The sequence below is a fragment of the Watersipora subatra genome, chromosome 4 (assembly GCF_963576615.1).
Source record: "Watersipora subatra chromosome 4, tzWatSuba1.1, whole genome shotgun sequence".
In the NCBI taxonomy this organism is placed as follows: domain Eukaryota; kingdom Metazoa; phylum Bryozoa; class Gymnolaemata; order Cheilostomatida; family Watersiporidae; genus Watersipora; species Watersipora subatra.
In genome coordinates, this window is record NC_088711.1 from 42,216,278 (window position 1) to 42,242,953 (window position 26,676).

Consider the following 26,676-nt stretch of genomic DNA (forward strand, 5'->3'; position numbering starts at 1 on the left):
TTGTTTTCTGTTACTCCTTCTGTTTGATGGTCATACCATTTCTTGCACACCTGGAGCTCATATCATTGACAGAGACTCCCATCATCCCATGTACAAGTCTTGCTACAACATCACGTCACCTTGTATACTCTGTATTATTATAACATTACCATCTGCATACTTTTTCTATGTTATGATTATTATATCATTAATAGTATAACAGCAGTCCAGAAATTACACAGCTAGTAGAAGGGAGCTTAGATACACAATATCTTCTTTATAATATTTACCGATTTCAGCAGAGGGCAACACTGAATATTACTCAGCTGTGTCTGGTTGATGTGGAGTGCCGGCCTCTTATCACTCAGGCAGCAAACTGCTTCAATCATTGTCGATATCATCCTTACTCTTGTTTGCTACATTTGGTTCACTTCTATTACTACACACTGGTGTTCTATTAGTATTATTATAATTACTGTAAGACTATCCTTATTATCATGTATTTTATCATTGTGCTACCGCTAGTAGAATTCATGGCCCCAGACTTTATCTAAAAGCCAAAGGATAAATACCCTTCTATTTGTTCCAGAACAGCCTTTCTCAGTGTTCTGGTCATTTCTAACAGTGTTGGTTCCTGTATTGTTTTGGCCTGGTTTGTCATGGTTACTATTGTGATAATGACCTCCCAAAATATATCACTTATTATTTTGGGAGACCTTATATTACAACCTTTAAGGTTAGTTGTAAGTGAGCCTAGATCCTATCTAAGGGCCAGATGGGTGTCACTCTCTTCTTCTTTTGTAGAGTGTTTCTCAAAATCTGTGTTGTTCCTAGAAATTCCGATTTCTGTATTGCTTCGAAGGACATGTCTGGTTATCTTTCTTTTAGGTATGAGATCATTCTGCAGTTTATTGCTCCGGGAGCTCCAATAGCAATGGGATCACCATTACCATTGGAGCTCGACTTACATTCCACAATTTTCTGAGTTCGAATCCCAACTCTCTATACTTTTCCACTTTTTCTTATTATTTTCCACACCCTCGTGTATCGCCTGGTATAGCTATTTCATAATCTGGCCTTTCTTCCTCTCTTTATGTACCAAGACCAAGTTACCCTTCGTGGTTTGATCACTTTATTTATTTGTATGTTGAGATCTCAAAGTAGCTTGACCTTGTTGTTCTTACTCACTTTGTCAGCACGATGGGTGTACCACTTTTCAGAATGTGGTAGTCTGTGTTTCTTGCATATGCTTCAATGCAATGCCGCTGCTACTTTGTCATTGTCCTTTGTACTCTGCCTGTGTAATATTGGAGCATTCAATGATCAAGTGACTGACCGTTTCATCTCTATCTTTACAAAGTTAGCCTTTCGTATCATTGCCTGTTTTCTCGATTCGTGTTATTATGATTCCTATTATTCTTATTGATATTGTTGTTATTATTATTATTACCTACTGAGCACAGCTTAAACCCGTATTTGCTGGTATCGAGTCATAGAATGTCTCCTCACTGAGGGGCTCAGAGTTATACGACCTTGAAAAGATGTGACACATTCTTAGCGGTGATAACCTTTGTATTATTCTTATTGTTGACTTATTTATAATGTTATAATGACACACACATATCAATATTATGGTCGTTATACCTATAACCAGCTTAATTAGGAGCACTATAGAGGTCGCACAGAATACACTGACTATAGAAGGTCAGTGCTGAAGGTTTGAATAAAGGTCAAGAACTCATCAAACGCTGCCAGAAAGCTGTCTCACGGGTCACAACTCTACAATAACTTTGAGAATCATTGATGATATTGAAGAGTTTAGATCAGCAAACCGGCAGCAATAAATAACAAAAGTCTTTCAAAACCTCTTTAATGAAGAAGTTCAGAAATAATTATTTGTTATAAGATGAGGTGAAGTTGAAGCAGAAGTATTTAAAGAAATATAATAGAATAATATTATTGCTTCATGAAGTATTATATACGGTACACTCCTCGAGTCTTTGCACTTGATGAACAATACAAAACAGAATACGTATTTACAAGTATAACACTATGTAGGTTGACATGTATATCATTACGCATATCTACATGTATGTCTTCATGCGTATCTACATGTATGTCTTCATGCGTATCTACACGTACGTCCTCATGCGTATCTACATGTATGTCTTCATGCGTATCTACATGTATGTCTTCATGCGTATCTACATGTATGTCTTCATGCGTATCTACACGTACGTCCTCATGCGTATCTACATGTATGTCTTCATGCTTATCTACATGTATGTCCTCATAGATGTTTGAATGTGTATCCTCAAACACATGCTTATATACACATTATACATATTACTATATATAATGTATAAACATGTATATATCATATACACATATATATTATATATATAGTAATATATATATATAACATATTATTTAATATATATAGTAATATCTATTACTTCATAATTATGTATATTTATATCTTTACACATATAAGTACACCTTGACCCTTATTTATGATCTAATCCGAAATCCTAATCAGAAAGGTTTCTACCGAAGCCATTATAACTTTTTGTCATCTGCTTTAGGAACGACAAGGAAGAAGCATCTTGAAATGATTTTTTCAGAGAACGTATAAGTTTTGATAATCCTAACCGTTTCTTGCCAGTCCGTAGAAAGCAAGACGTCATTCCAAAGAATTGAACAGTGCTTATAGCAATTGACATCTACTAGTAGCTGGTGAAAGAATGGGTATTCCAAAAGTTGCCACAAACTAGTTGCTGCTGGCCATCAGTTCCAAGCCTTTAGCATAGAGAAGACTCTTTGTCCCACTTGGCACTCTCAGCGCATGACTTTACGCCAGCTGTCACCCTCTTCTCAAAGTCACAACAGAGTTTAAGGTAAATCTCTATCCCTAGTAATGGCTGCCATCAACCACGGCAGCAATTATTTACTTTCATTTAATTATCAAGAGCATCAAATCTGCATAATTAAATAAGCGCTGGGTTTGGCAGCGTGTATTATACAATTTATACTTTTATTCGTCATAGTGCTGTCATAATTGCGGCTAAGAGATAAGAGGGCTTGCGTTAGGCGGTTACAGTCTGTTAGCTGCAGGTCATAATTATTGGAAGCTGCTGACTAGCGTAACAAAACCTTTATCATTTTAAAGGTTTTGGTGCGCTTCTTGAAAAACTTCTGGGTTCAGTTTAATCATTCTATATGAGGGTGATGAGAATGTTCTTCAATCGCTTTCCACTATGAGCTATGTAACAGTCTAAAGAGTAAAGACCCTTGGTAGCTACATTCTTTACCGTTTACTGCACAACAAAGAAGCAACCAGTAAGCCCTCTATGAGCATAAAGGAAATAACCTCGGGCTAAAAACCTCTTAACAATTTCAGTAGTCCTTAATTCACAGAGGAGCCCAAACTCTTCCAATGAACGAATCAAACTATAACATTTATACGCAGCAAATAGTGTTTTATTTGTCTAATGATTTGCTCATATCATATGATGCCAAGTTCTGCCCTATGAACCCACCATTTTATCTAGTAATGAAAGATTGAAACTGGGTAGTAAACTATTGTGGTTAGGCTGGCAGCCAATCAGCATTGACTGTTTAAATTATTGACGAATCAGACTTAGGTTGCTCTGCATACTTTCTTATTAATTTTCTGATTGGTTAATTATACCTACATAAAAAACTGTGCCTTTTTAAGAAAACCTAAATTTCGACTTGTTTCCCCAAAAATTGACCTAAAAATGATAGCAAAAACTAAGAATTTCTAAGGTTAGCAAACTGCTCCACGAAATAAATTTTTTTCAACAAAATTGTTGAAGAGCCCCGGAGATGGTTACTTGTGATTGTTTGGTGCCTTTAGATGAGCTACAAAGCAACTGTGTTTAAATATCAAACATGGTGACGAGTAAGCAATGGTTGCTTATTCTGATAATATTATTTCTAAACCTTTCTCTACACTAAATATATGAGTGCATTCTGAAATACAGACCTTAACAAAATATAAAATTGTTTATTAACTTACCGAAGTACTATATTTATATATAAACACAATAGTAAAAACAAAGCTCTATGATTTTTGCAAGAATAAAACAATAATAAAATAAAATAGTAACATTTTTAATAAATTAGCCGTGAAATTCATGTTTGAATGGTAAATATAACCACCTTATAATGAAATACAAATACTAATATTGAAATACAAAAGCTAAAAGAGACAAAGAAATCACTAAAGAGGGTCACTCATTGTAATCTTTACTATAAGAGCAGTATCTATTTGTCAGTCATCCCGAAGCCACTCTAAGAGCATTAGAAAAAAGATTACCCCACATGGGAATCAAACCCAAGGCCTTCACATTCAATAACAAGCGCACTACCACCACACCACCTAATCACCGTACCATATAATGGGATAAGTATGCATGTACTGATTACTCTTGGCAATCTCTTACAGCGCACGGAACCAGCAAACACGCTAGTAATAACTAAATGACAAGAACAGGCACTAGTCTAGTATTTCTAGAAACAGAAAATGAAGGAAAGACGTTACGCGTGTTATAATTTAACTAAAGCTTTACTTTTTCGTACTGTCAGTTTAACTTCTAAACTTTCCTTTCATAATTCTAAAAACCATGAACAAATTTTAAAATTAAATAAAATGTACTATCTTTAAATTTTAAAAACCAAATTAACTACACAAATAGCCAAATATATAGATGATTGAAAGATGAGGTGAAGGTAAATTTTGACTTATGTTATACATTATCACTTTTTCTTCACCTCATCTATTTTAAATTTTTATGTTTCTGGTTTTATCTTGTTAAATAATCGAATAATAAATCACTATAATAGTGTAAAATAATTTTCTCATCCATGCGTAGTTATGAGTCATCTCTTAGTAAAACATTGTCTTTATTTCATTGAGCTGCTACCTTTAATCTCTGTGTCTATGAGCAGTTCCGCTATCAAATCTTTAGTTCTGTTTAGCTTCCGTTTTCACTTTTGTTATACTTCATTCCCAAAAAACTTAAAAAATATATTAAAAGTTTAGAAACTAGTTTTTAACTCTTAAAATAAGTTATATAGTTAAACAATATATTATCGGTGATGTTTGCAATAACATCGGCCAATCATATGGCAGAATGAATTAAATTCTTCATTTAATTTAACAATAATTGACTTGCTCTTAAATCATTGGACCATACTGCGACCACTTGAAGTTTATTTTCTTGATTGCAGATACTAGATTGCAGATTTCACAATTCTAGGCTCTCTCTTACAAACACACTCGGCTAAGTGCAATTTACTCTATTCATCGGCTGACAGGAAATGTACAGTTTAAATAAAGATGGAAACCAAAGATTTTTTGGTTATTCCGCTCAGGTAAATTAAGAGCGTCAATAAATATAGAATATCACAGGCTGCCTAGTTTTACCCAGCTGTTGCTCTGGGCATTGATTGCTCGAGTGAATCTCTCCTCAAAGGAATCATGACTTTGCGATGCTGTTATACAGGTTTTAATAGCGAGCATTGTGCACCCAAGTCATTGAGTCCACTTGAAAGGTATCGTGCAAACAAACTGTTTGGAAATCATTTTGGTGAAGGAAAGAACAGCGTAGCAAAAGAATGTAAGGCTTTTATTAGTCACATTAACCTTTTGTTTGGCTTTTCCGAGCGGAGAAAAAGGCATAATAGCTGGTAATAGAACGGACGACGTGTGAAAGTGACAGATGCTAGCTTGCTAATTGCTTTGCTGTAAAAAGAGACTGCCTGTGAAAGACAATTCATTTCAGATCCGTCTGAGCTTTTACAAGCTAAATGTGCAGTCATCTAAATTTAAACGAGCTCTGTATAGCGAGTACTTCTTCGTATCGTCAGTGCATAGTGTCTCTGATTTGTAGTTGCTTTTATTGGCAAATCACAAATGGCAAACACCGAAAAATGGCGCACCGGCCTTTGATAGCAACACAAAAATGCCTGTCACAAGACTTCATCGAAGCGCAAACGCTGTTCTTGCGGAAGCTTAAGTTGTGACAATTCAGAAGTTTTCTAAAAGATTTGCAGTGAATGTCGCAACCACGTTAGAGATTTTTCAATGATGATTTGCTGCTGCTAGAGCATTTTATGGAATCTTCTGGATGCATATCGTAAAAAGCTAAATTTGGGCTTTTGTTTCATTATCAGTGCCTGTAGCCCATATGCTCTTAGCGCAACCACTTACAATCAGGCAACTGTATTTTCTATTGATTCTTAACATTCTATAAAATTACTTGATATTGACTAGAGACACAGGCCAAATATGCCCTTCAGTGACTAACTTTGCACATGCCATTATTGTTAAAAAGCTCTAACATGGGCTGACAACTACCATAAACTGATGGAAACCCTACTGACCTATAGACCAATAATGATGCCATTAATTAAAGTGCTATAATCTGTGTTAACAACGGCCTAAACAGTTGTTGGAAGTTAAAAGTCTGGTGTGATAACTTCTGAAGAATTGATAGAAGAACTCAATAGCTACACTGACACCATATTAGCTAAAATATGAGATCATGATGTGGCAACTCCACAAAGATTTAGCAACAAGAATAACTCTCAAACAAGCCATGACTCTGTTACCTGGAATGATTAATTCTGTGATGACAACTCCTAGAAAAAATGATGAAAGAACTGATGACCTTTGTCTAAAGTTCTAAAGTCTAAACTATTATTGTTAGATATACCTTTTCATGTGAGGATAACTCTACAAACAGTCAGCTAGGGCAACTTTAAAATAATTGACGGAGCGAAAACAAACCTTAGCTTTATTCTCTTACTAATTGTGCAAGGAAAGAAAACTGACAAAAATTCAAATTCATGAAAGCGGCTTTACACACTGCTCTTTGGCTGTTGGTGATATTTTTTATTATACATTGTGGCCTGCAGTCTCCATACATTTCACTGAGGCCTTTCTCAAGAATATACATGTATATACTATAAACAGGGCTCAAAAGTTAAATAAAATAATTAAGTGAGTACAAGGCAGATATAAAGTAATAGAAAAAATGAGTCCGCATTTCTGTACCTATTTACTGTTTACTTGTCAATGAGAATATTACAGCTTGCTCGCTTTGTTCATTACACCGAAAAATGCAGTTGATTAGATAACTTTTGCATCTTTGTCACTTTATGCCATAGACCTATTAACTGTACAGTATATAGTTAATAGATCTATGCTTTATGCATATGAGTTTCCTGTTTCCATAGCAATATTACTAACGGTATAAACTGCACAGCTCCATGTTCTTACTCCTTGTTTGATTGCCTCTCAAAAAAATACAGCTACGAAGCTTTTGGTGCGCTATCAACCATTCTGAAATCATGAGTTGATAAAAGATTTTTCAGTCCTTAGAAGATTGACAAAAGAAGAAAACATCTCAAAATCCACAAGCCTTAAGATATCAGCCACACTTTTGTTATTTCTATGTCTGTGATTTAAGTCATATAAGTTATACGCTGCCTGCTGGCTTGCAAACATTTTTGAGACAAGCCGGTATTATAAATATTTTATTATAAGTAGATAAGATTCTGCTTTCATCAATGTACGACCAAAATAAGCATACGAAGTTCAGTGTCATGGGTCAGCGTCTAATCTGGAGGCTACGATACCAATTGCTTTATTAAAATCGAACTGATAAACAAGGTCAAGGTCAAAATACTTTCACTAACTACAGTCATTTCCCATAATAAAACACAAAATCTCTCGTGAAAGAGATGATATTATATCGTTACATTAGTTATTATTATTATTTACAATTAGCACCATTTGTATGTATCACAGAGAGTCCTACTCAGCATGTATACGAAAATAATTGTAATAAAAACCTGCTCTAAAATATAGTCCATAGACGTAGACTTGTAAACAAGTATGATGGAGCACACGCAAACAAGTCTATTAGACAGAACCTTTCCAAACATAAACATTTACTATGACAAGCTTGTTACCAGGTAATACCAATTGTTTGAGAATATTTTATTAATGTCAGTAGGAAGCGTTGTTGACTTTGTTTAAACAGAGATAAAAGACTACGATGACATCTCTGAGCATAGTAGAGGGGAGATAACCCGAGACTTAGCTGAAACAAACTTCACCTAGATTCAGTTCAAACTCTTGTGCGGGGTCTCCAGTGAGATATGGTGCAATGTCGACAATTGGTAATCTGTGAGCCCGAGTTGTCTTCACCGTGAATATTGTTCTTCCCCACGAATCTCTCGGGGCGCTCTGTTAAAATTCATTTTTAGGAAATTTTATCGGTTGTCAGTGTAAAGATCGATAAGGTTGACATTTAACTATTATAAAGCCTGCAGCAAACAGACTAGGCACTTGTAATAATGCATTCATTAACATGAATGTAAGCCTTGATAGTGTAGAAATTTTTTTAAAGATTTTATTTGTAATTTCAGCTGACTAGATATATATATTTATACTAATACATACTAATATATTTATCTGCTAAAACTTGTATTTTAGAATTTTCTTCAGCAGTATGATTTTAAGACTATCTACAAGTACAAACATGAAGCACCACGTGATAAACTGAGAGTAATCCTTTCTTTGAAAAAGAAAAGATAACTTTAATAATATTTAAACTTTGCGCCGCCTATAAATTCCATAATTGAAGTGTTACTCATGTAGACTGCTAGAAAAAATTTGACTATTTTTTCTAGCAATTTTTCACTACTACCCCTTTCAGTTCATAGAGGTACTTCACTTATAATCTAGCCAAAAGTGCCTCTATAATGACAGTTATCTTTTCTATAATAATTTCCTATTTTGTTAATATAAATATTGTATTAATATGATCAGTTTTAACTTCTATTAGATAAATTTTCAACTAGCTAGGTTGACAAAAGTGTAAGCTCACCTGGCAGTTATCTTCCAGCACACTGTAGGTAAGTCGTGAGCCAGGATCCGCTGTTAATACATTCTCATCTGAAGCGAGGAATTTGACAGCCTGATCGAGGCTTGAGTTCTGGTGATTATAGAAGGCGACTGAGTTGAGACAGTTGTAAGTGATCTCCTGTGTGCCCTTGTCACTCATCAGTTGAAGGAAATTCAACTGGATTTTATCTATTTTATATGTAAACTACAATAACACAAAAAGGTTGCTATGACAGCCACAGACCACGAGGTGATACATTTGAAGCATGGGTATTATAGCTAGTCTTATGGTTGTATTAGAAAACATTAGCGAGTAAAGGAAAGGGCAGCTATCTTGCAAAGTGGTCTTAGTGTAATACCATAGCGATATTTACTGTGATACCATAATCTCTTCTGTATGAATAGAGTTAGGTTTTTACAGAAAGTGGATATGTAGTTTAGCTGACCATATATCTATATCGTATTGTTATAAGTTATTATTTTACGATGTGAGCTGAAAGCATTGTTGTTGGTGTCAAGGTGGACTCATACACCTGACCAACTAAAATGAACCCTGACAGCATCTTCCCAAGCCTAAATTTATTTTGAGTTTCCTCTTCAAGTAATCTGTACTGTTTATGCTTATTTATAGCTAAAAATATATCAAAATGTTAACAATGAGTAGGAATTTAAGATACGAGACCCTTGTATTTGAGGTTTTATAAAGTTTCTCATTTCAAACAAATTCTAGTCGGCAAGACGATGTGATTCAGAAAATTCTGCAACCACGCTTACTGGTGAGTATACAGAGTTGGTCTGTAAGATTTGGGCATGATAAGTTTTTTGAGTAGTTCTTAGCATAAAATAATCTCAACAAAAACGTTTTTTTTATGGCAGTTATGTTTGCATAAGCAGACAACTCCAGCTGCATAATTGGTAGTTGCAGTTTGTAATAAAAATGGCAAACAAAAATTTGTACTTTCTTGTTAGTCGGTAAATAAGGTGTACCCAAAATAGACATAACAAAATATTTTCTGTTATGAGTATCTAAAAATGAGAATGTGGCATTGCATGCAGTTCTTTCTTTTGAAAAAATAACCTCAGCCACAGAAGTTTTGAATTACAATCTTTATAAAAGATACCAAGTTCAAAAATGTTCTTTTATGATAAACTTTTAAGTAAGATAAAAAAGTAACATATTGAATGATCAAATTTACAATAGGAGTTTTGCTATATTACTCTTTCCAAGCTTTTAAAAAACTACGTAAGGAAAAGTTGGAACCTGTTACTATAATAGTGAGCATCTAGTAATGTCTTTTTTAGAACTAATTAAATAAAATGGGGCCACTTACTGTTGTATTATAAAGAGTTGTCTACCTTTATGTTTATGTTGCTGTTAACCGCACCCACTGCTCTGGAAGTTTCTAGTGACCCATGTCCATTTGTGTGTGATTTAGAAAAGACACTTATTAAATGTGGAGCATTCAGACAAGCTGTGTTATTTACCTAACTGTAATAATCTAACACTTACGATATGGCCTTCCTCCATATCTGAGAACCAGGTGTGTCCCATTCCTTCATCTTCTAGTTGGTTGGCATGAATGAGACTTGGCTTGGGAAGAATGCACGTCTCACCAGTAGCCATCTTGCATTTAACAAGCAGAGCGTCACGACTATAAAAATGCAGCAGATGACAAGAATGAGTATAAGATGAAGTATTCCTAATGTCCTAATACCTCGGTGATATGAGTAACAGTTAAAGCTGGAACGGGAACGGGTAACTCGTCCAGTCTTGACCCACCGGGTCAGAGGTGCCCGGGTCAGGCCACCCAACCCTCGGGTCTTCCTTTACAAAGACACGAGTAGGTTTATGGCTAAACAAAAGCGATTGTATATAGCTTTTTAAGTGCAATTGAAATAGAGTCACGCATAGTCCTAGCGCGGAAGGACCAGGCGAAATAAAACAAGGTGAGTCAATACTATATTTTTACGTCTGCGACAATAGTCTTTGGACTGTTGGTTTTACGGCGTTTTTGGCAAGAAATAATCAACATGTCGGTGGTCTGGGAGTTCATGAAGAAGCCAGTCACGAAAGGGAAAGACCAAGTTATTTGTTCAATATGGTAAAGCAAGTTAAGCTACGAAGAAGGGTCCACCTCAATACTATTGAGGCATTTACAATGAAGGCATCCTGAGGAACTTAAAGCGCGTCTAAGAACCTAGCGTCTAATTGTTTTTAATTTGAGCTTCTTTCACCAATGCCATAAGTTTTAGGGACATGATGGATTTTTGCTTTCTACTATGCTGGGTTATCTATTTCTATATTTGTAAAGTATTTCTTAACTAATCTCTTCTTGTTGATTATAATAGCAGAGTTGAAAATAAAATCTGTAATAAAAACACTTTAGCCGAAGTCATGCCATTAATCTATCACCCATTGAATAGCATTGATCCTCCAATGTCTAGCCATAAATCGTAGATTGCATCTATAAACCAAGCCACAAAATATAATGATTGGTGTGATAATGGGTTCTTTTATCTTTGGTTATTGATGTCACAACATTAGGCTGTAATAGAACTATCTCTTAACCTTAAATGAATAAAAATTCGCGCATGCTGACCCGGCCCGACTCGATCTTGGCCCTCATTGCTGACCCTGAGTCTGGCCCGACCCTGCATTCCTTGGTCTCGTTCCAGCTCTAGTAACAGTCACACTTTTTAGAATAATATATATTTATTGTCAAAACATATAAAAACATGTTTACTATAAAAACTATCAAACACCCACCTTGCACCAAGGTTAGGGTCAATATAATATTCTCCATCTTCTAAGTCTGGGTTGACTTTTTTGAGGTCTTGGCAAGATCTGGCAGGTGAGCTTTTAGTTCCTTTTGGTTTTTTCATGTCTGCAATAGGAGAGGTACTATAACTAGCGAATGAAAAAAAGAAATAGAAAAAGAAAATGGTTCTTTAAATCTTTACAGGCGTAGCCCAATCATTGCTCCAGAGAGAGAGAGAGAGAGGGAGAGGGAGGGAAGGAGGGAGAGAGAGAGAGAGAGAGAGAGAGAGAGAGAGAGAGAGAGAGAGAGGGAGAAAGAGGGAGAGAGAGGGAGAGAGAGAGGAAGAGGGAGGGAGAGAGAGAGCTTCCTTTTCAACCTAACTATGCTTTTTGCTAAAACAATAACTTAATGCATTTGCAGAGCAGCTAATCGGTTGATCATCAATGAAGAGAAGCCTATAAGAAGTACCATAGAGTGTTCACTGTACTTAGCAATCTTTAGTAGCAGCTGGTTACTACCACTCATGGCATATTGTCTCACTTCACTTCAACAGGAGTATGTACAGTCAGAATTAATAGCAGAAACAGTCTTACTAAAGCTTCAGTGACACTTAGTGGGAGGAGTACAAGCTCTGTACAGTCGCTAGTACAAGCTCTGTACAGTCGCTAGTACAAGCTCTGTATAGTCGTTAGTACAAGCTCTGTACAGTCGCTAGTACAAGCTCTGTACAGTCACTAGCACAAGCTCTGTACAGTCACTAGCACGAGCTCTGTACAGCCGCTAGTACAAGCTCTGTACAGTCGCTAGTACAAGCTCTGTACAGTCGCTAGTATGAGCTCTGTACAGTCACTAGCACAAGCTCTGTACAGTCACTTGTACGAGCTCTGTACAGTCACTAGTACAAGCTCTGTACAGTCACTATTACGAGATTTGGACCCTATTTAGTAGTACAAACTCTGTATACTAGTCAGTGTTCAGGGTACAAGGTTGATACCCTAGTCAGTAGCAAAAGTGCAAACTCTACACGTACATGTATATCTATGGCAGTACCTCATTGTAACTATATTTATAGAGGTACCTGGCTGTGTATATGTATATACAAGTACCTCACAGTGAGTATGTCTATAGACATACCTGATTGAAGATATGTCTATAGAAGTACCGCACTGTATGTCTATAGAAGCACCTGATTGTAAGTGTTTCTATGGAAGTACCTCTTGAGTATGTCTATAGAAGGACCTGACTATATTTTACAAACCATCAACAATCTGTTTAATAACATTAAGTTCATCATAAGCGTTGCTGTTATCACTCTGTATATCACTGTTCTGTTGTGGTCGCCTCAAAATAGTGAACAAGTTGTCTTCGGAGACTGTACCAGGACTTCCAGTTGCACCGGCAGAACCTACAAGTAGCAGGGTTGTACGCAAGAGCTTGATAAAGCTGTATCAAGTCTACCAGTCCTTCACATTGTCTTTAACTTTATGGAAATGAAAAACCTTGATATATCAACAATTCAGTTTGTTTTATACAAAAATGCTTGTAAATGACCTATAAATTTGACCTATAAAATGACCTATAAATTTGACCTATAAAATGACCTATAAATTTGATGTGTTTTTTCAAACTTGAGTAACAGATTTGGTTTTGCTAGTAATTATTTTGCAATGCCAGACTATGGCTTACTAGCAGTACTTTATATTCACAAGCATCAACATAAAGCAGTTAAAAGTTTACAAAATTATCTCCCCTGTGTCTATGAGCACTTGATGCATTTTTACGTAAAGATTGCAATAGAGCTAAAATACCCTTTCAGACATTGAGTTTATAAATAGTAGAGCATCGCTGCCGCTAGTATGATGAGTTAGTCTTAGGAAGATGCTAATTAAGGATGTTTTTGTATTTTGTCTAAATGACCACCAAGGATAATAATATAACACTATAATATAAGGATAATGAATATAAATCATAGTAAAGATTAATCTCTTTGAGACTATAATTAAATATGGTCATAATATATTATAACTATCACCTATAATAATTGACTTGAAATGTAAAAATGTGAAAACCTTCCTCAAAATATTACAATTAGAAAACATGGTTCTACATAAGGTAAAATTTAGAAGTGAGACATGTCAGCCATAATGAATAACAATACAAAAGCATTTCAATACCTGGGAGACCAGGAGGTCCCTGAATTCCATCATCTCCCTGAGGACCTTTTGGCCCAGGAGGACCTGCGACTCCAATAGGGCCAGGTTTACCAGGTGCTCCTGTTGTGCCCATGGCTCCTCTGTCACCGCGTGGACCCATCGAACCATCAGATCCTACTGGTCCTATATCTCCCGGTGGTCCCTAAAATTGTGAGCAGACGATCCTTCTAAGCATCAGTTTAAACTGACTCATCTTGAAGGGACTTTAACTTATTTTTGTGCACCTTGAGAGTGGACAAGTCTGAAGCATTGAGTGACACCAATAAATCCATTTATTTCCAAACTTAATTTTTTGTTGTCTTCTGTACAAAATATTTTGGCAAATATTGCTTTTAGCTGAATACAGCTTTAGTGATCAAAGTAATCTAAAAGCTAGTCTACAACTCATTAAAATGCTCAATAAAACAGCTAAACAAAATAATATAGCTCCTACTAAAATATATATCTGTGATTTGTAAAATTGGAGTCAAAATTGTAACACGTTAAAAGTATTTAAATAGAAGTATCCTAGCAAGCCTACTAGACTTCAACACATTGACTTACAGTAACACCTGGGCTGCCAGGTATTCCACGAGCACCAGGAATACCCTTGTCTCCACTTTCTCCCTTGTTTCCTAGTTCACCATTGCGTCCCTGCTCTCCTTCAGGTCCAGGTGCTCCCTCTATACCTGGCATTCCTGTTTAAGAAAATATTTGAGAGAAACTTGTTTATCCAGACAACAGAGGAAACTTTGAAAACGGTTAAGCTTAGTGAAATGTCATGAGGTTATATCATGTACCGGTTAATTCTGAAAATTAAACGGACCTTGGTTTCCTGCAGGTCCCATCTCTCCTTGAGCACCCTTTATCCCAGTGTCTCCAATTGGACCCTGAGGTCCAGGGCGTCCTGGAGCACCGACTATTCCTGCTTCACCAGGTATCCCTACAACAACCATTTATCAGCTCATTCTTCAAGAATTAATTGAAATTTTCTATTTAAAAAATGGTGCGGGTATTTTATTACGTCATCGCTGTCACTTGGTTTGGTCTAGTAAAAGAGCATATATCATCATCAATGCCAAAATTAGTTGACTGGGTTAGATGAGAGAAAGAGATACCGCTTTAGAAGGGTCCAGAAAATCGAAACTAAAGGCATACCTGGAGAGCCAGAAGAACCTCTGTCACCAACAGGTCCGGCTCTACCCTGCATGCCGTCCCTTCCATTGTTTCCTGGTTGTCCTACATCACCTGGTACTCCTCTGGGACCTGGAATTCCTGGCATACCGTGCATTCCTGGGTTTCCATCTCTCCCACTTCGGCCATCTACACCTGGGTCACCCTACAGTGCATTTAAAAGTTACACCGTGGTTCATTGCATACAACATTCTATAAAAGACATCCCCACCTATCATTTGGAACACAAAATATCTATATTTGCATTTATCATACATTTTACCTGCCATACAGGGAGAGACATTGATTACCGAGACAATAAAATAAAGAGTTATACACTCTTGACTAGTACCTTTTAATATTTAATAAGGTCTAACAGTCAGTGTAATATTAGTTCAATGGAGGATTGTTAGAACTGAAAAAGGGATTGTGGTTCAATCCCCGATCATTGTACTTTTTATACTTAGACATATAATTACATATTATCACATTTCACAAACTTTTGGATTTGACATAGCACTGACCCAAGCCATTTAATCCAAATATATTATTGAAATACACTTGATAAAACACAGTCTGGCAGAATGACATAACCCTATCAAAGACTGTCCTAAGGCTGCCAAATTGCAAGATTGTAGTATGGAATTTTTGTTGTGCTGTAGACAATGGCATATTTCTCTCACTCTTACACTCAATACAATAATTTTTAAATGAATTCCTCTCTATAAGAACTAGCGTGTCTTCTATCAACTCTTTTTGTTCTCTTGTAATTGTATTATCTTTTATTCAAGTAAGTTTCTAAATAAACTTTCATTTTTTAATAACATAATTTGCTATAATTTCATTTTTAGCAAAAATCTTTTTCAAATTAGGTCATATAATAATCATAAAAAGGGCAACAGTTAGTCTATGGAAGCAAATACACGGTTTGACATTTAGCATTGAAGCACCTTTTTCAGCTAAAAAAACATATATTAGGCGGAACTTTTTTAAAGGTGCTGGTGACAATATTTTTAAATTTTTTCCCCAAAGAACTATTTATTAACATTCTCCAACCATATGGAGTTTTTCCAGCTGCTGAACCACTATGTTATTTATTTTTATTCTTGTTGCTGAAGTCACTTCAGCAGACATTCCGTGTCACAATTTATTTCATTGATTTTCATTTTTCATGAAAGAAATATACTAGGAAAAACTGCTGGATAATCTAACAACATGAAAGAAGTGTATCAAAAAGAACTACTGGATAATCTAACAACATGCAGGAACTGTATCCAAAAGAACTACTGGATAATCTAACAACATGCAGGAAGTGTATCAAAAAGAACTACTGGATAATCTAACAACATGAAGGAAGTGTATCAAAAAGAGCTACTGGATAATCTGACAACATGAAGGAAGTGTATCAAAAAGAACTACTGGATAATCTACAACATGAAAGAAGTGTATCAAAAAGAACTACTGGATAATCTACAACATGAAGGAAGTGTATCAAAAAGAACTACTGGATAATCTACAACATGAAAGAAGTGTGTCAAAAAGAACTACTGGATAATCTAACAACATGAAGGAAGTGTATCAAAAAGAACTACTGGATAATCTACAACATGAAGGAAGTGTATCAAAAAGAACTACTGGATAATCTACAACATGAAAGAAGTGTATTAAAAAGAACTACTGGATAATCTAACAACATGAAGGAAGTGTATCAAAAAGAACTACTGGATAATCTAACAACATGAAGGAAGTGTATCAAAAAGAACTACTGGATAATCTACAACATGAAGGAAGTGTATCAAAAAGAACTACTGGATAATCTACAACATGAAAGAAGTGTATTAAAAAGAACTACTGGATAATCTACAACATGAAGGAAGTGTATCAAAAAGAACTACTGGATAATCTACAACATGAAAGAAGTGTATCAAAAAGAACTACTGGATAATCTACAACATGAAAGAAGTGTATTAAAAAGAACTACTGGATAATCTAACAACATGAAAGAAGTGTGTCAAAAAGAACTACTGGATAATCTAACAACATGAAGGAAGTGTATCAAAAAGAACTACTGGATAATCTACAACATGAAGGAAGTGTATCAAAAAGAACTACTGGATAATCTACAACATGAAAGAAGTGTATTAAAAAGAACTACTGGATAATCTACAACATGAAGGAAGTGTATCAAAAAGAACTACTGGATAATCTACAACATGAAAGAAGTGTGTCAAAAAGAACTACTGGATAATCTAACAACATGAAGGAAGTGTATCAAAAAGAACTACTGGATAATCTACAACATGAAGGAAGTGTATCAAAAAGAACTACTGGATAATCTACAACATGAAAGAAGTGTATTAAAAAGAACTACTGGATAATCTACAACATGAAGGAAGTGTATCAAAAAGAACTACTGGATAATCTACAACATGAAGGAAGTGTATTAAAAAGAACTACTGGATAATCTAATAACATGAAGGAAGTGTATCAAAAAGAACTACTGGATAATCTAACAACATGAAGGAAGTGTATCAAAAAGAACTACTGGATAATCTACAACATGAAAGAAGTGTATTAAAAAGAACTACTGGATAATCTAATAACATGAAGGAAGTGTATCAAAAAGAACTACTGGATAATCTAACAAGACATTTACACAGAAATCAGTTGTAACTTTGAAACGGAAATGAGTAACAAAGTGACACAACTAAATATGATCAATAACTGAATATAGATATTACTCTCTGGCTTTAGAAAAGAAGATTAATTTACAAAGGATAAATGAAGGTCAATGTTTATGAGTTAATGAGCATTGCAATGCAAGAATGTAGACAACGTTATCTTTAGCCTTATAAGTAAATCTTGGTGGCAAGTGACACTATTCTTACAAACATTAATGCAAAACTAGCAACAGGCTCGGTGTTGTTCAAGTTTCTTTTTTTCAACAAGCCTCTCAAACAACCTGGTGGGTGCTTGAGAGGTTGGAGTTGTCAAACCAAATAGGCACTTTTGGCAACCCGGCGGAAGACACTGGGTGTATAAGTGTGAAGTTTGGACCAAATTGGCCAAAAATGTGGAATCGCATAGCGTTTATCAGAACTAACAGACATACCCCCACACGCCTCCACGCCCACACGCCCACATACAATGACAAATTGGAACTTATGGACAAACATCATTTATCATCATAGATATTTGTTAGGCAAAATCATGTAGAAGAGAGTTTGAATAATTGATACCAGGAGACTAACTCACCCTTGGGCCTACTGGTCCCTGAGGTCCATCGTCTCCGAACATTCCAGTAGAACCAGGATGACCAATCTCTCCGGTGTCTCCTCTGTCTCCCTGTGGTCCAGGACCTCCCGCGAAGCCTGCCTCACCAACGGGTCCGGCAGGTCCAGGTGAACCCTCTTGTCCCTACCGATATTATACACTCAAGTGCTGAGCAGAACGAACGCAAACAGAACAAAACCTTTCTATAAATTTAATATTCACATTAAGCTGCTGAGAGGCAAAGCTTTTTACTAGCTCTTAATACTCTGTCAATATTAAGCTGACAAAGAGGCTAAAGTCATCGAAATGTGTGTATAACTTTTTATTGGCATCAGCAATCAACAACAAAATAATGCTTTTCGTTAAATGCCAAAAAAATGATGTTTTTTGTTAAATGCCAAAAAAAATGAAAAGGTAGAAATCAGGAAATATTGCGTGAGTTGAATAAAAGTGTTTTAAAAGCTGACGATCATGAGTTGCAGAATCATGAAAGTGAAAGGCATTTATATCTTTGAGAGAATAAATAAGATGTGAAGTTTGTAGATTTTGAAAAAGACAGTGTTAGCAAAGCAATGAAGCTCTGCGAATCAACAGCATTTATTACCCTTTTACGATTATTAACAGCCCTGACAATGATAAGTTGTAGCCTGAACATCAGCGGCCACCAAGAAACGTTTTTCAACGTCAGCCGACCTACATTGTAGATTTTGTCCTTCACCTAGGATTGACGTTCGGATCTACTATATAATTACGAATACACCTCTACTGTTAGTCAAATCATAAACTAGGCTTCGGCTTAGTTTATAAAGTAAAATTATAAGTTATAAGTTCACTTTATAAGGTGAAAGGTGAACTTTCACACCCGGATGTTAGTCAATGTATGACGGAATGTTATAAACGACAGAGCATAACAGTTTTAGCCTCAGGAATGCCTTTAAAAGCATCATCTGTGCCACAAAAAGTATGTATTAATATTGCTGATGCAATGTCAGAGAATGCTGAAATTCTTGAGCAACATGATTGTTTACACATTGTGCAGCAATCAAACATCAAATAACTTATCTGTAGGGTGTATTACAGATCGTGTAAAACACACTGCCATGTGCAAAATGTAAACACAGCAGATGTGAAGGCATGACATTATCAAGTAGGTTTTCTCTCTATATGTTCAGCATCTCTTCATATCTGGTAACATTAATGCTCAAGTTACATCACTTACATCACTGCCAGGCTCGCCAGGAGCTCCAAGGGGTCCGGGCTCACCATCCTCTCCATCCATACCTTGAGTTCCTTGAGGACCAGGAGGTCCTATTAAGCCGGTTGGCCCCTGCTTACCTATAATACATGGATAAGCATTCTTTGAACGTGTTACTAGTAAAGAAACAACCGCAAAAAACTTTAACTGTTTAAGAAATCCTACCATCTGCTCCATTTCTTCCTGGCAGACCGGGTACTCCAGTGTCTCCCATGTCTCCAGCCTCACCACGAGAGCCAGGTGCACCAATGGCTCCCTCGCTGCCCTCAACTCCTAGAGAACAAACCAGGAAAATGATATTAACTTATATCCTAAGTTACTATAGTATTTCTACTGCTGTTAGTCACTACAGATTTTTGTTTTTTTTGGAATGTGATATATTATTTACACTAACACAACATTATAGGATATCTACTAGGATAGATTACTAAATATTTCCTGCTTTTATAAAAGAGGAAACGTTTTCTACTACTGTAGATCTTTATAGATTTTCTGCCAGTACAGAAAACAATGAAATATCTACTACTGTAGATTAACTATAGATTAACTATTGTAGATTAACTATAGATTAACGATTGTAGAGTACTATAGATTAACTATTGTAAAGTACTATAGATTAACTATTGTAGAGTACTATAGATTAACTATTGTAGATTAACTATAGATTAACTATTGTAGATTAACAATAGATTCTCATCTACTACAAATTACTACAGATTTTTTACTATTATAGATCATATCAAGAGCTTTTCAGTGCAAGTTGCCACCTGGCTGTGATGTCCTAGATAGCCAGGTGGCAATGTATGATGTCCTAGATATGAATGAAGTATTTCATCCCATGTCCATTCTAGTCCATCAATGAGGTATTTCAAAGAATATTTTAAAGCAGCTGTGCTATATACATGTATAGTCAGTGAACCCCTATTTTAGAGGGTCTACAACCATAGTCTATGATTTTATTACTGCACCTTACAGTAGGCTACAAGCAGGAACTGAGTGGTTGAATCAGCAACCCTTCACCTGTTCCTTTATGTTTTTTTTATTTTCATTTACTTATTTACTTATTATTAAGTGAAACTATGGAGACTCTTTAGTGCAACAGAATGAGCACTTGTTCATGCCTGTCACCTCTTAGTTTGCCACATAGAAATATTTATTTAAAGCCGCCGATGGCCTTGATAACCTTTTGACCTTAGCCTAAGTTTTTGTCCTATCAAGTAGGTTTCTTTGCAATAGCATAACGAGAAGGTCAGGTCATATATTACATGGTGATAGGATGAACAACTGGAGGAAAGATTTGACAACTTCTTTTTAAAAATTACTCAACCTTCTTCTCCTTGCTCTCCTTGCATTCCCTGGTCTCCGACGTCTCCTCGGGGCCCTGGAATACCCATTTCACCTTTGGGTCCGAGTGGGCCTGGTACACCAGTTGCTCCGGGTTCTCCTTGCATACCAGGTGCTCCCTTAAAATATATCATTAAAAAACCTATAATCTCTTTTTTTTACAAACAACACTAAAGAGTGTGCGAACAGGTTTAAAACAATTCTATAGAAATTTTCATTAGCTGAATTTCTTTTAATTTAAAACCTTTGCTTGTATACGGTAATATTTGCCCATTTAAAACATAATAGTAAAAAACAGGAACATATGTGACCTATAAGACTATTTGTATAACTTTACCTGTGGGCTTTATGTAAGATAGCGTGTTAACATTAACCAACCTGCTGTCCACGTTTTCCGGACTGTCCAGCATTTCCAGGTTGTCCGACAGGACCCATCTCTCCAGGTAGACCATCTGGGCCTTGTCTACCGGCTGCTCCAACGGGTCCAGATGGTCCTTGAGGTCCAGGGAAACCCATTACACCCGGATCTCCGTCAGGGCCATTTCTGCCAACATCTCCCTCAGGGCCTGCAAGTGAATTTACAAAATGTTTTGAAGCCAACTTTTGGCTCTAAATCTCTGCACCAACAAGCCATTGACTGTCTCAAACTAAACATTTAGGGCAAAGTTGAGTTTAAATACGTGTCACAAAAATGCACTGTCACCCAAAAGTTTATACTTGGTGATGTAACTTCCTGTTAGTCAAGGCTGTGATAGATAACTGCACAGCTTTTGGATCATGTGCTTCACTGTATGTACAACTAGATGCATGACAATGAGTAGATTTCTAATGATATGAAGCTGTGAGCTCAAGTTTACAACTCACATGCATCGAATCTGGCCAGGCTCAGGAGCTTTTACATTTTCAACGCAAATTGTCTCACGACAAAAATCCATGAACACCCTCATTGATGCCATTTGTCCTTAATGCATGAGAAGACGGCTACTTGAGTTTATAATCATTGTGGCACGTTTATACGGAAAACGAAAGTTCTAAGATTGTCAATTCAGCCAGGCATTGCTTGAAGTTGTCTTCTTCTGCATATTAAATAAGTTGCAGTGAGTCTGCTCTTACAACTCTTCCTTCACATGAGAAGTTTATTAACGACAAACATCATCGCTCTTATTATAGTAAAGGTTATTCAACTCTGCTATAACTATTACTATTCTTGAAGGCGGTTCGATTAGAGCAGTTAGTAGTGTCGTTTTAACAAATTTATTGTCACAAGACCAAAATGCTTACAATTTAATCTTTAGTGAAATTCTTTAATGCCATCAAAATTTCTTCATTTATGCCACGGTTTCAAGCAAGATTACCAGACTTTTTTCTGGCTGTCCATTTAAATAAACAATGATTTGTTTTTTAGCGACGCATGCTTAGGTTAAGCAGTATGGTAGAGTAGAGGTGATCCTATTCTCAGTATCTACCATTTCTGGAACTGTCAGATTAAGCCGAAGGGATGCATTTAGAAACACGTCCAGTCTGACAGAGCCAGGTAGCCAGGTAGCCTTTCCACTTGTCCAGTGTGTGAAGGATAGAGGTGGATCTTTAACGTGCCCACGTTGTCAATGTGGTCCACGAGGCCTTAAAGTTACGGTCTAGATCTAGGGTTGAAAGCTTGCTGAGAGCTTTTTGTCAGATCGGCATTAAGCAGGACTAGAACCACAAACCCCATGGTTGATAGTCAAAGATGCTACCACTAGGCCACCCTGACACCCTATTACTAGATTAGAGTTTAATAAAATAGTGGATTTAATTAGTTAAAAGCTAGTTTCATAATCCTGCAAGTAGCTCACCTCGCGGACCAACATCTCCAACCTCTCCTTTAGGTCCTGGTGCACCAGCATCACCTTGTGGCCCACTTTCTCCCATTTCTCCAGGTTCACCAGTCTCTCCACGAGCACCCACTTCTCCCAGCTCTCCAGGGGATCCATTGTGTCCATCTCTGCCAGCGTTTCCCACAGAGCCCTTTATTTATACAGTTACAAAATGAATGAGAGGACAAATTCAAAGGCTCGCATAAATAATTGTTGTTATTGTTCTTGCATAAGTTAGTGCTGGCATATTCTTCCAACAAGCTGTTGCCACTTTTACCACCCCAGATTATTTTCTAACCAAAGTTCACATATAAACATAGAATCTTTCAAAGCCCCATGTTCCTTCACATACGTAGGTTCTTGTTTAGCCCTAGATCTCTATTTACCCCTAGGTTAAAGTTCTTCCATAGCCAATATTGTATACTGCTATTTTCTGACTGCACTCAGTTAACTTTATACTATGGAAAATCGTTGTAAAAACTTTACAAAAACGCACAAATCGTGTGTGTCTATATGTGCTGTTCTAACTACATGTAGTTGGAACTACTGTAGCTATGTTTAACCCTTCTATCTGATTATATCCAGTCCTAACCGGTTCTGGCCAGTTTAAGCCAGTTGTAGTACAATTTCACCAGTTCTTGTAAAGGTTGACTTGCAACAAAATTCACATTACAGTTATTTGGTATCAAAAGATTCCCCTGCATAAGGATCATTGTCGATGATCAGGCGTCGTTCAAGAACGCGCTTGCGAAGCATTCTTTTCGATCGAGCCCGAAGAGAAAAACATGTCTTACTCTGCTGTGTTGTAGGTGCCAAATATGTGGAAATGTGATTACAAGCTCTTAAAAGCTCAAAAACAAACAGTTAATCGCAGCCATTACAGAAACGCCGTAGATTGGAATCCCTTTCCAAAATGGCTCAAACAGACATAGTTGAACACGATGGCTTTTGTTTACACTTTCATGTAACCTCATTCGTCAAAATCTTTTCACAAATATACTTCACTCATTCAATAAAACTATGTCTATTGTCCTTACGCGTCTGTTTCATCATCATTGTAATGCTGTCACTTTGAGCACTGTTATCTCAAAACCTACCGTAAAAACTCGTTTAATTGTTTAACCTTAGCTCGAAGGAGTGCATATCATTCTTTGATAAACATGACGAGCCTGTTGGTCACCTGTGATGGTCAAAAAACGCTGCAGAAATTGCTCGGGCTATTTGGCAGAAAGTGTGGGTCACATGATCAGATTATGACTAGATGATTAGACCAGGCTGAAGCGAAACTGTAAAGTAGCGAGCATCTATATTTGATACGGGCTTTTTGGTAAAACCCCGAAGTGTTTGTCATGAACTAGTACAACGAAGCGTTTTACATTGAGCCTCTTATTGGCCTTTCATTTCACGTGATAACATCACGTGTTAAAACAATAACTACAATGTTTGAGTATGTCGTCGAAATAAAGAGATTCCAAACTACTGCGTTTTTGTGATGGCTGCGATTAAACTGTTCGTTTTTGAGCTTTTAAGAACTTGTAATCACATTCCCACATATTTTGCACCTACAACACAGCAGAGTAAGACATGGCGGACCTTTTGATACCAAATAACTGTAATGTGAATTTTGTTGCAAGTCAACGTTTAAGTCTTCCTTCTTAGACTTTTACACTAGATGAAGTTGTTCAACATTAGATAACTCCAAGGCATTCAAACACTTCTATGCTTAGCTCCCTACCATAAAGCCTTCAGTCTTAAAAAGTTAAAAAATTTAACTGTACCCGGCTTCCAGGCATTCCTGAGTCTCCAGGAGGTCCAGCAGGTCCCATGGGGCCAATAGGTCCAGGCTCTCCCACTACTCCAGGTGCACCATCATCACCGGGAGTTCCAGGAGATCCACGCTCTCCTGAAAATCCCATCAGACCTCTTTGGCCAGCAGGTCCCATAGGTCCGGACGCACCCTGAAAATAGGAAGCAATCAAGTTCAATCAAATATATTCCGTTCTATTTATAATATTAAAGTAGTAATTTAACAGAAATCCAACATTGAGTGAGGACTTTTATCATATGGTTTGAAGGCTGAGCAAAGCTCATTAATAAGATGAAATGAAGAGTAAAGTCTAAATTGAGTAGAATTGCTAGTAAATATCACTTTTAGGTTGCCGTAACATGCTAACTTTCCAAAATATTTAATTTTCAACTTGTATTATTCCCAATTTTTCATTGCAGTTTCAAAGGTAAAAAAAATTCAGAAAATGAAAATAAACAAAAAATTTCAAAGATTTATTAACTAAATTAGTTGAAATCTTTGCATTGAAAGTTTAGACGTCCTTCTGGAATCGATCGGCTTTACATGTTGAGGTTTGACTTTATCAACATTGACTAAAGCTTAAATAACTCACAGGTGTGCCAGGAGGACCTTGTGGTCCTGGAAAACCACCTTGTCCTCTGTCTCCAATTGGGCCAGGAATACCAGTTGGGCCCATCAAACCATCCAAACCAGGTTCACCAGCAAGACCAGGATCACCATTCTTGCCAGGAGGACCTGGAGAAAAGCCATAAAACAAAATTATAATACGTATAAAAAGTTTTAAAATGGTTAAGACAAAGTTTAACTTGAAAACTTTAGCATTAAATGTAAGGCTGGTGTGACAAACAACAGCTAGTGTCTGATGCAATTGATCAAGTGGCAGGGAGGGTATGACAAGCAATGGCTAGTGTGTGTGACAAGAGATTGTTGGTGCATGTGACAAGAGATTGCTGGAGTGTAAAAAGTGACATACATGTATCCCACTCCAAGAGGCATAACAAGACGTCATCTGTACTCACCAGCTACACCAAGCAGTCCTTTGGTGCCAAGAGAACCAGGAGCGCCATCCTTTCCATCAATACCTGGTAGACCAGACTTTCCTTGAGGTCCATCATGACCAGGACGACCAGAACCTCCTCTCTGACCGGGTCGCCCAACATAGCCAGGCTCTCCGATGCTTCCCTGCAATATCAACACTATAATGGCTCAGAGAATATTTATACTGAATTACTACGTAGATAATTCACCATAGCAAGTGTTAAAAGCAAAACTAATGCTAGCTAGGAGAGTTCGACCAATACAGCAATAGATGTATCAAATTCTTAAATCAATAAGACAAACAACAGATCTATGAATCTGTTACTCACTGGATCACCAGTCTCTCCAGTCATACCATAAGAGCCTCTGTCTCCAGTAGAACCGACAGGTCCTGCAGATCCCTCTTCCCCTATACGAGTACATATAATAAAATCCCATGATAATTGGTTGGCGAATGCATCATTTTAACATTGTAATGGATAGGGTTATCTTTTCACGAGAGGATAAATCTAATATTGTGAGAAGTTGGAGTAATGCAGCTAAGCTCCAATGGGTATATGAAGTATGATTAAACCTCTACCCGTGATTCCCTTATATATAGCTTTTTCAACATCTTATGTAAAATTCTAGCAAATAGAACTCTAAATCATAAGTAAATTTCCAACATAAAGTTCTCAAAGCAATTTTATAAATTGAAAGCAAAGCGGCTGGTTAAAATTTTAAACAAAATATAAAAAATACAACGATAATAAAGAATATAAAAGGTAAGTTAGTTTAAGCTTTACTTAGTTGAAGTAAGTTACTATACGTATCTCTAACACCATGTCTATTTTCAAACTTACACATGGCTAAGCTTTCACTTATGTTCCCATTTCTCTAATGTACAGTGATATTAAACACCTTTTTTACTGGTTATTTTTTAATTTTTTACATATAATTTAATTTTGTAGGTTTAGTATTTTAAATTGTTTAGCTTTTACTGTGATAAGAGCAGTGTTGCTCCATCTGTCCGGAGTCACGGTTGGAGGTTTGAGTAAAAGAATGCTTCACATGGGATTT

At 36.5% G+C, this 26,676-nt stretch overlaps 1 protein-coding gene across 1 annotated transcript in view; it reads right to left on the reverse strand.

Moving 5' to 3' along the window:
• Positions 1–7,528: 7,528 nt before the first annotated feature.
• The window catches only part of LOC137393217 (collagen alpha-1(I) chain-like), a 32,540-nt gene continuing 13,392 nt past the window's right edge, over positions 7,529–26,676 (reverse strand). The window contains exons 9-27 of the mRNA XM_068079668.1: positions 25,947–26,026; positions 25,599–25,761; positions 25,172–25,314; positions 24,551–24,730; positions 22,752–22,923; positions 21,295–21,482; positions 20,900–21,035; positions 19,738–19,845; positions 19,537–19,652; positions 18,300–18,461; positions 15,030–15,210; positions 14,698–14,814; positions 14,436–14,569; positions 13,854–14,034; positions 12,938–13,084; positions 11,688–11,805; positions 10,431–10,572; positions 8,904–9,125; positions 7,529–8,260 (exon numbers count right to left, since the gene is read on the reverse strand). Of these exons, the coding sequence (XP_067935769.1) occupies positions 8,111–8,260; positions 8,904–9,125; positions 10,431–10,572; positions 11,688–11,805; positions 12,938–13,084; positions 13,854–14,034; positions 14,436–14,569; positions 14,698–14,814; positions 15,030–15,210; positions 18,300–18,461; positions 19,537–19,652; positions 19,738–19,845; positions 20,900–21,035; positions 21,295–21,482; positions 22,752–22,923; positions 24,551–24,730; positions 25,172–25,314; positions 25,599–25,761; positions 25,947–26,026 (2,840 nt within the window). The 3' untranslated portion in view covers positions 7,529–8,110. The remainder of the gene's footprint in view (positions 8,261–8,903; positions 9,126–10,430; positions 10,573–11,687; positions 11,806–12,937; positions 13,085–13,853; positions 14,035–14,435; positions 14,570–14,697; positions 14,815–15,029; positions 15,211–18,299; positions 18,462–19,536; positions 19,653–19,737; positions 19,846–20,899; positions 21,036–21,294; positions 21,483–22,751; positions 22,924–24,550; positions 24,731–25,171; positions 25,315–25,598; positions 25,762–25,946; positions 26,027–26,676) is intronic.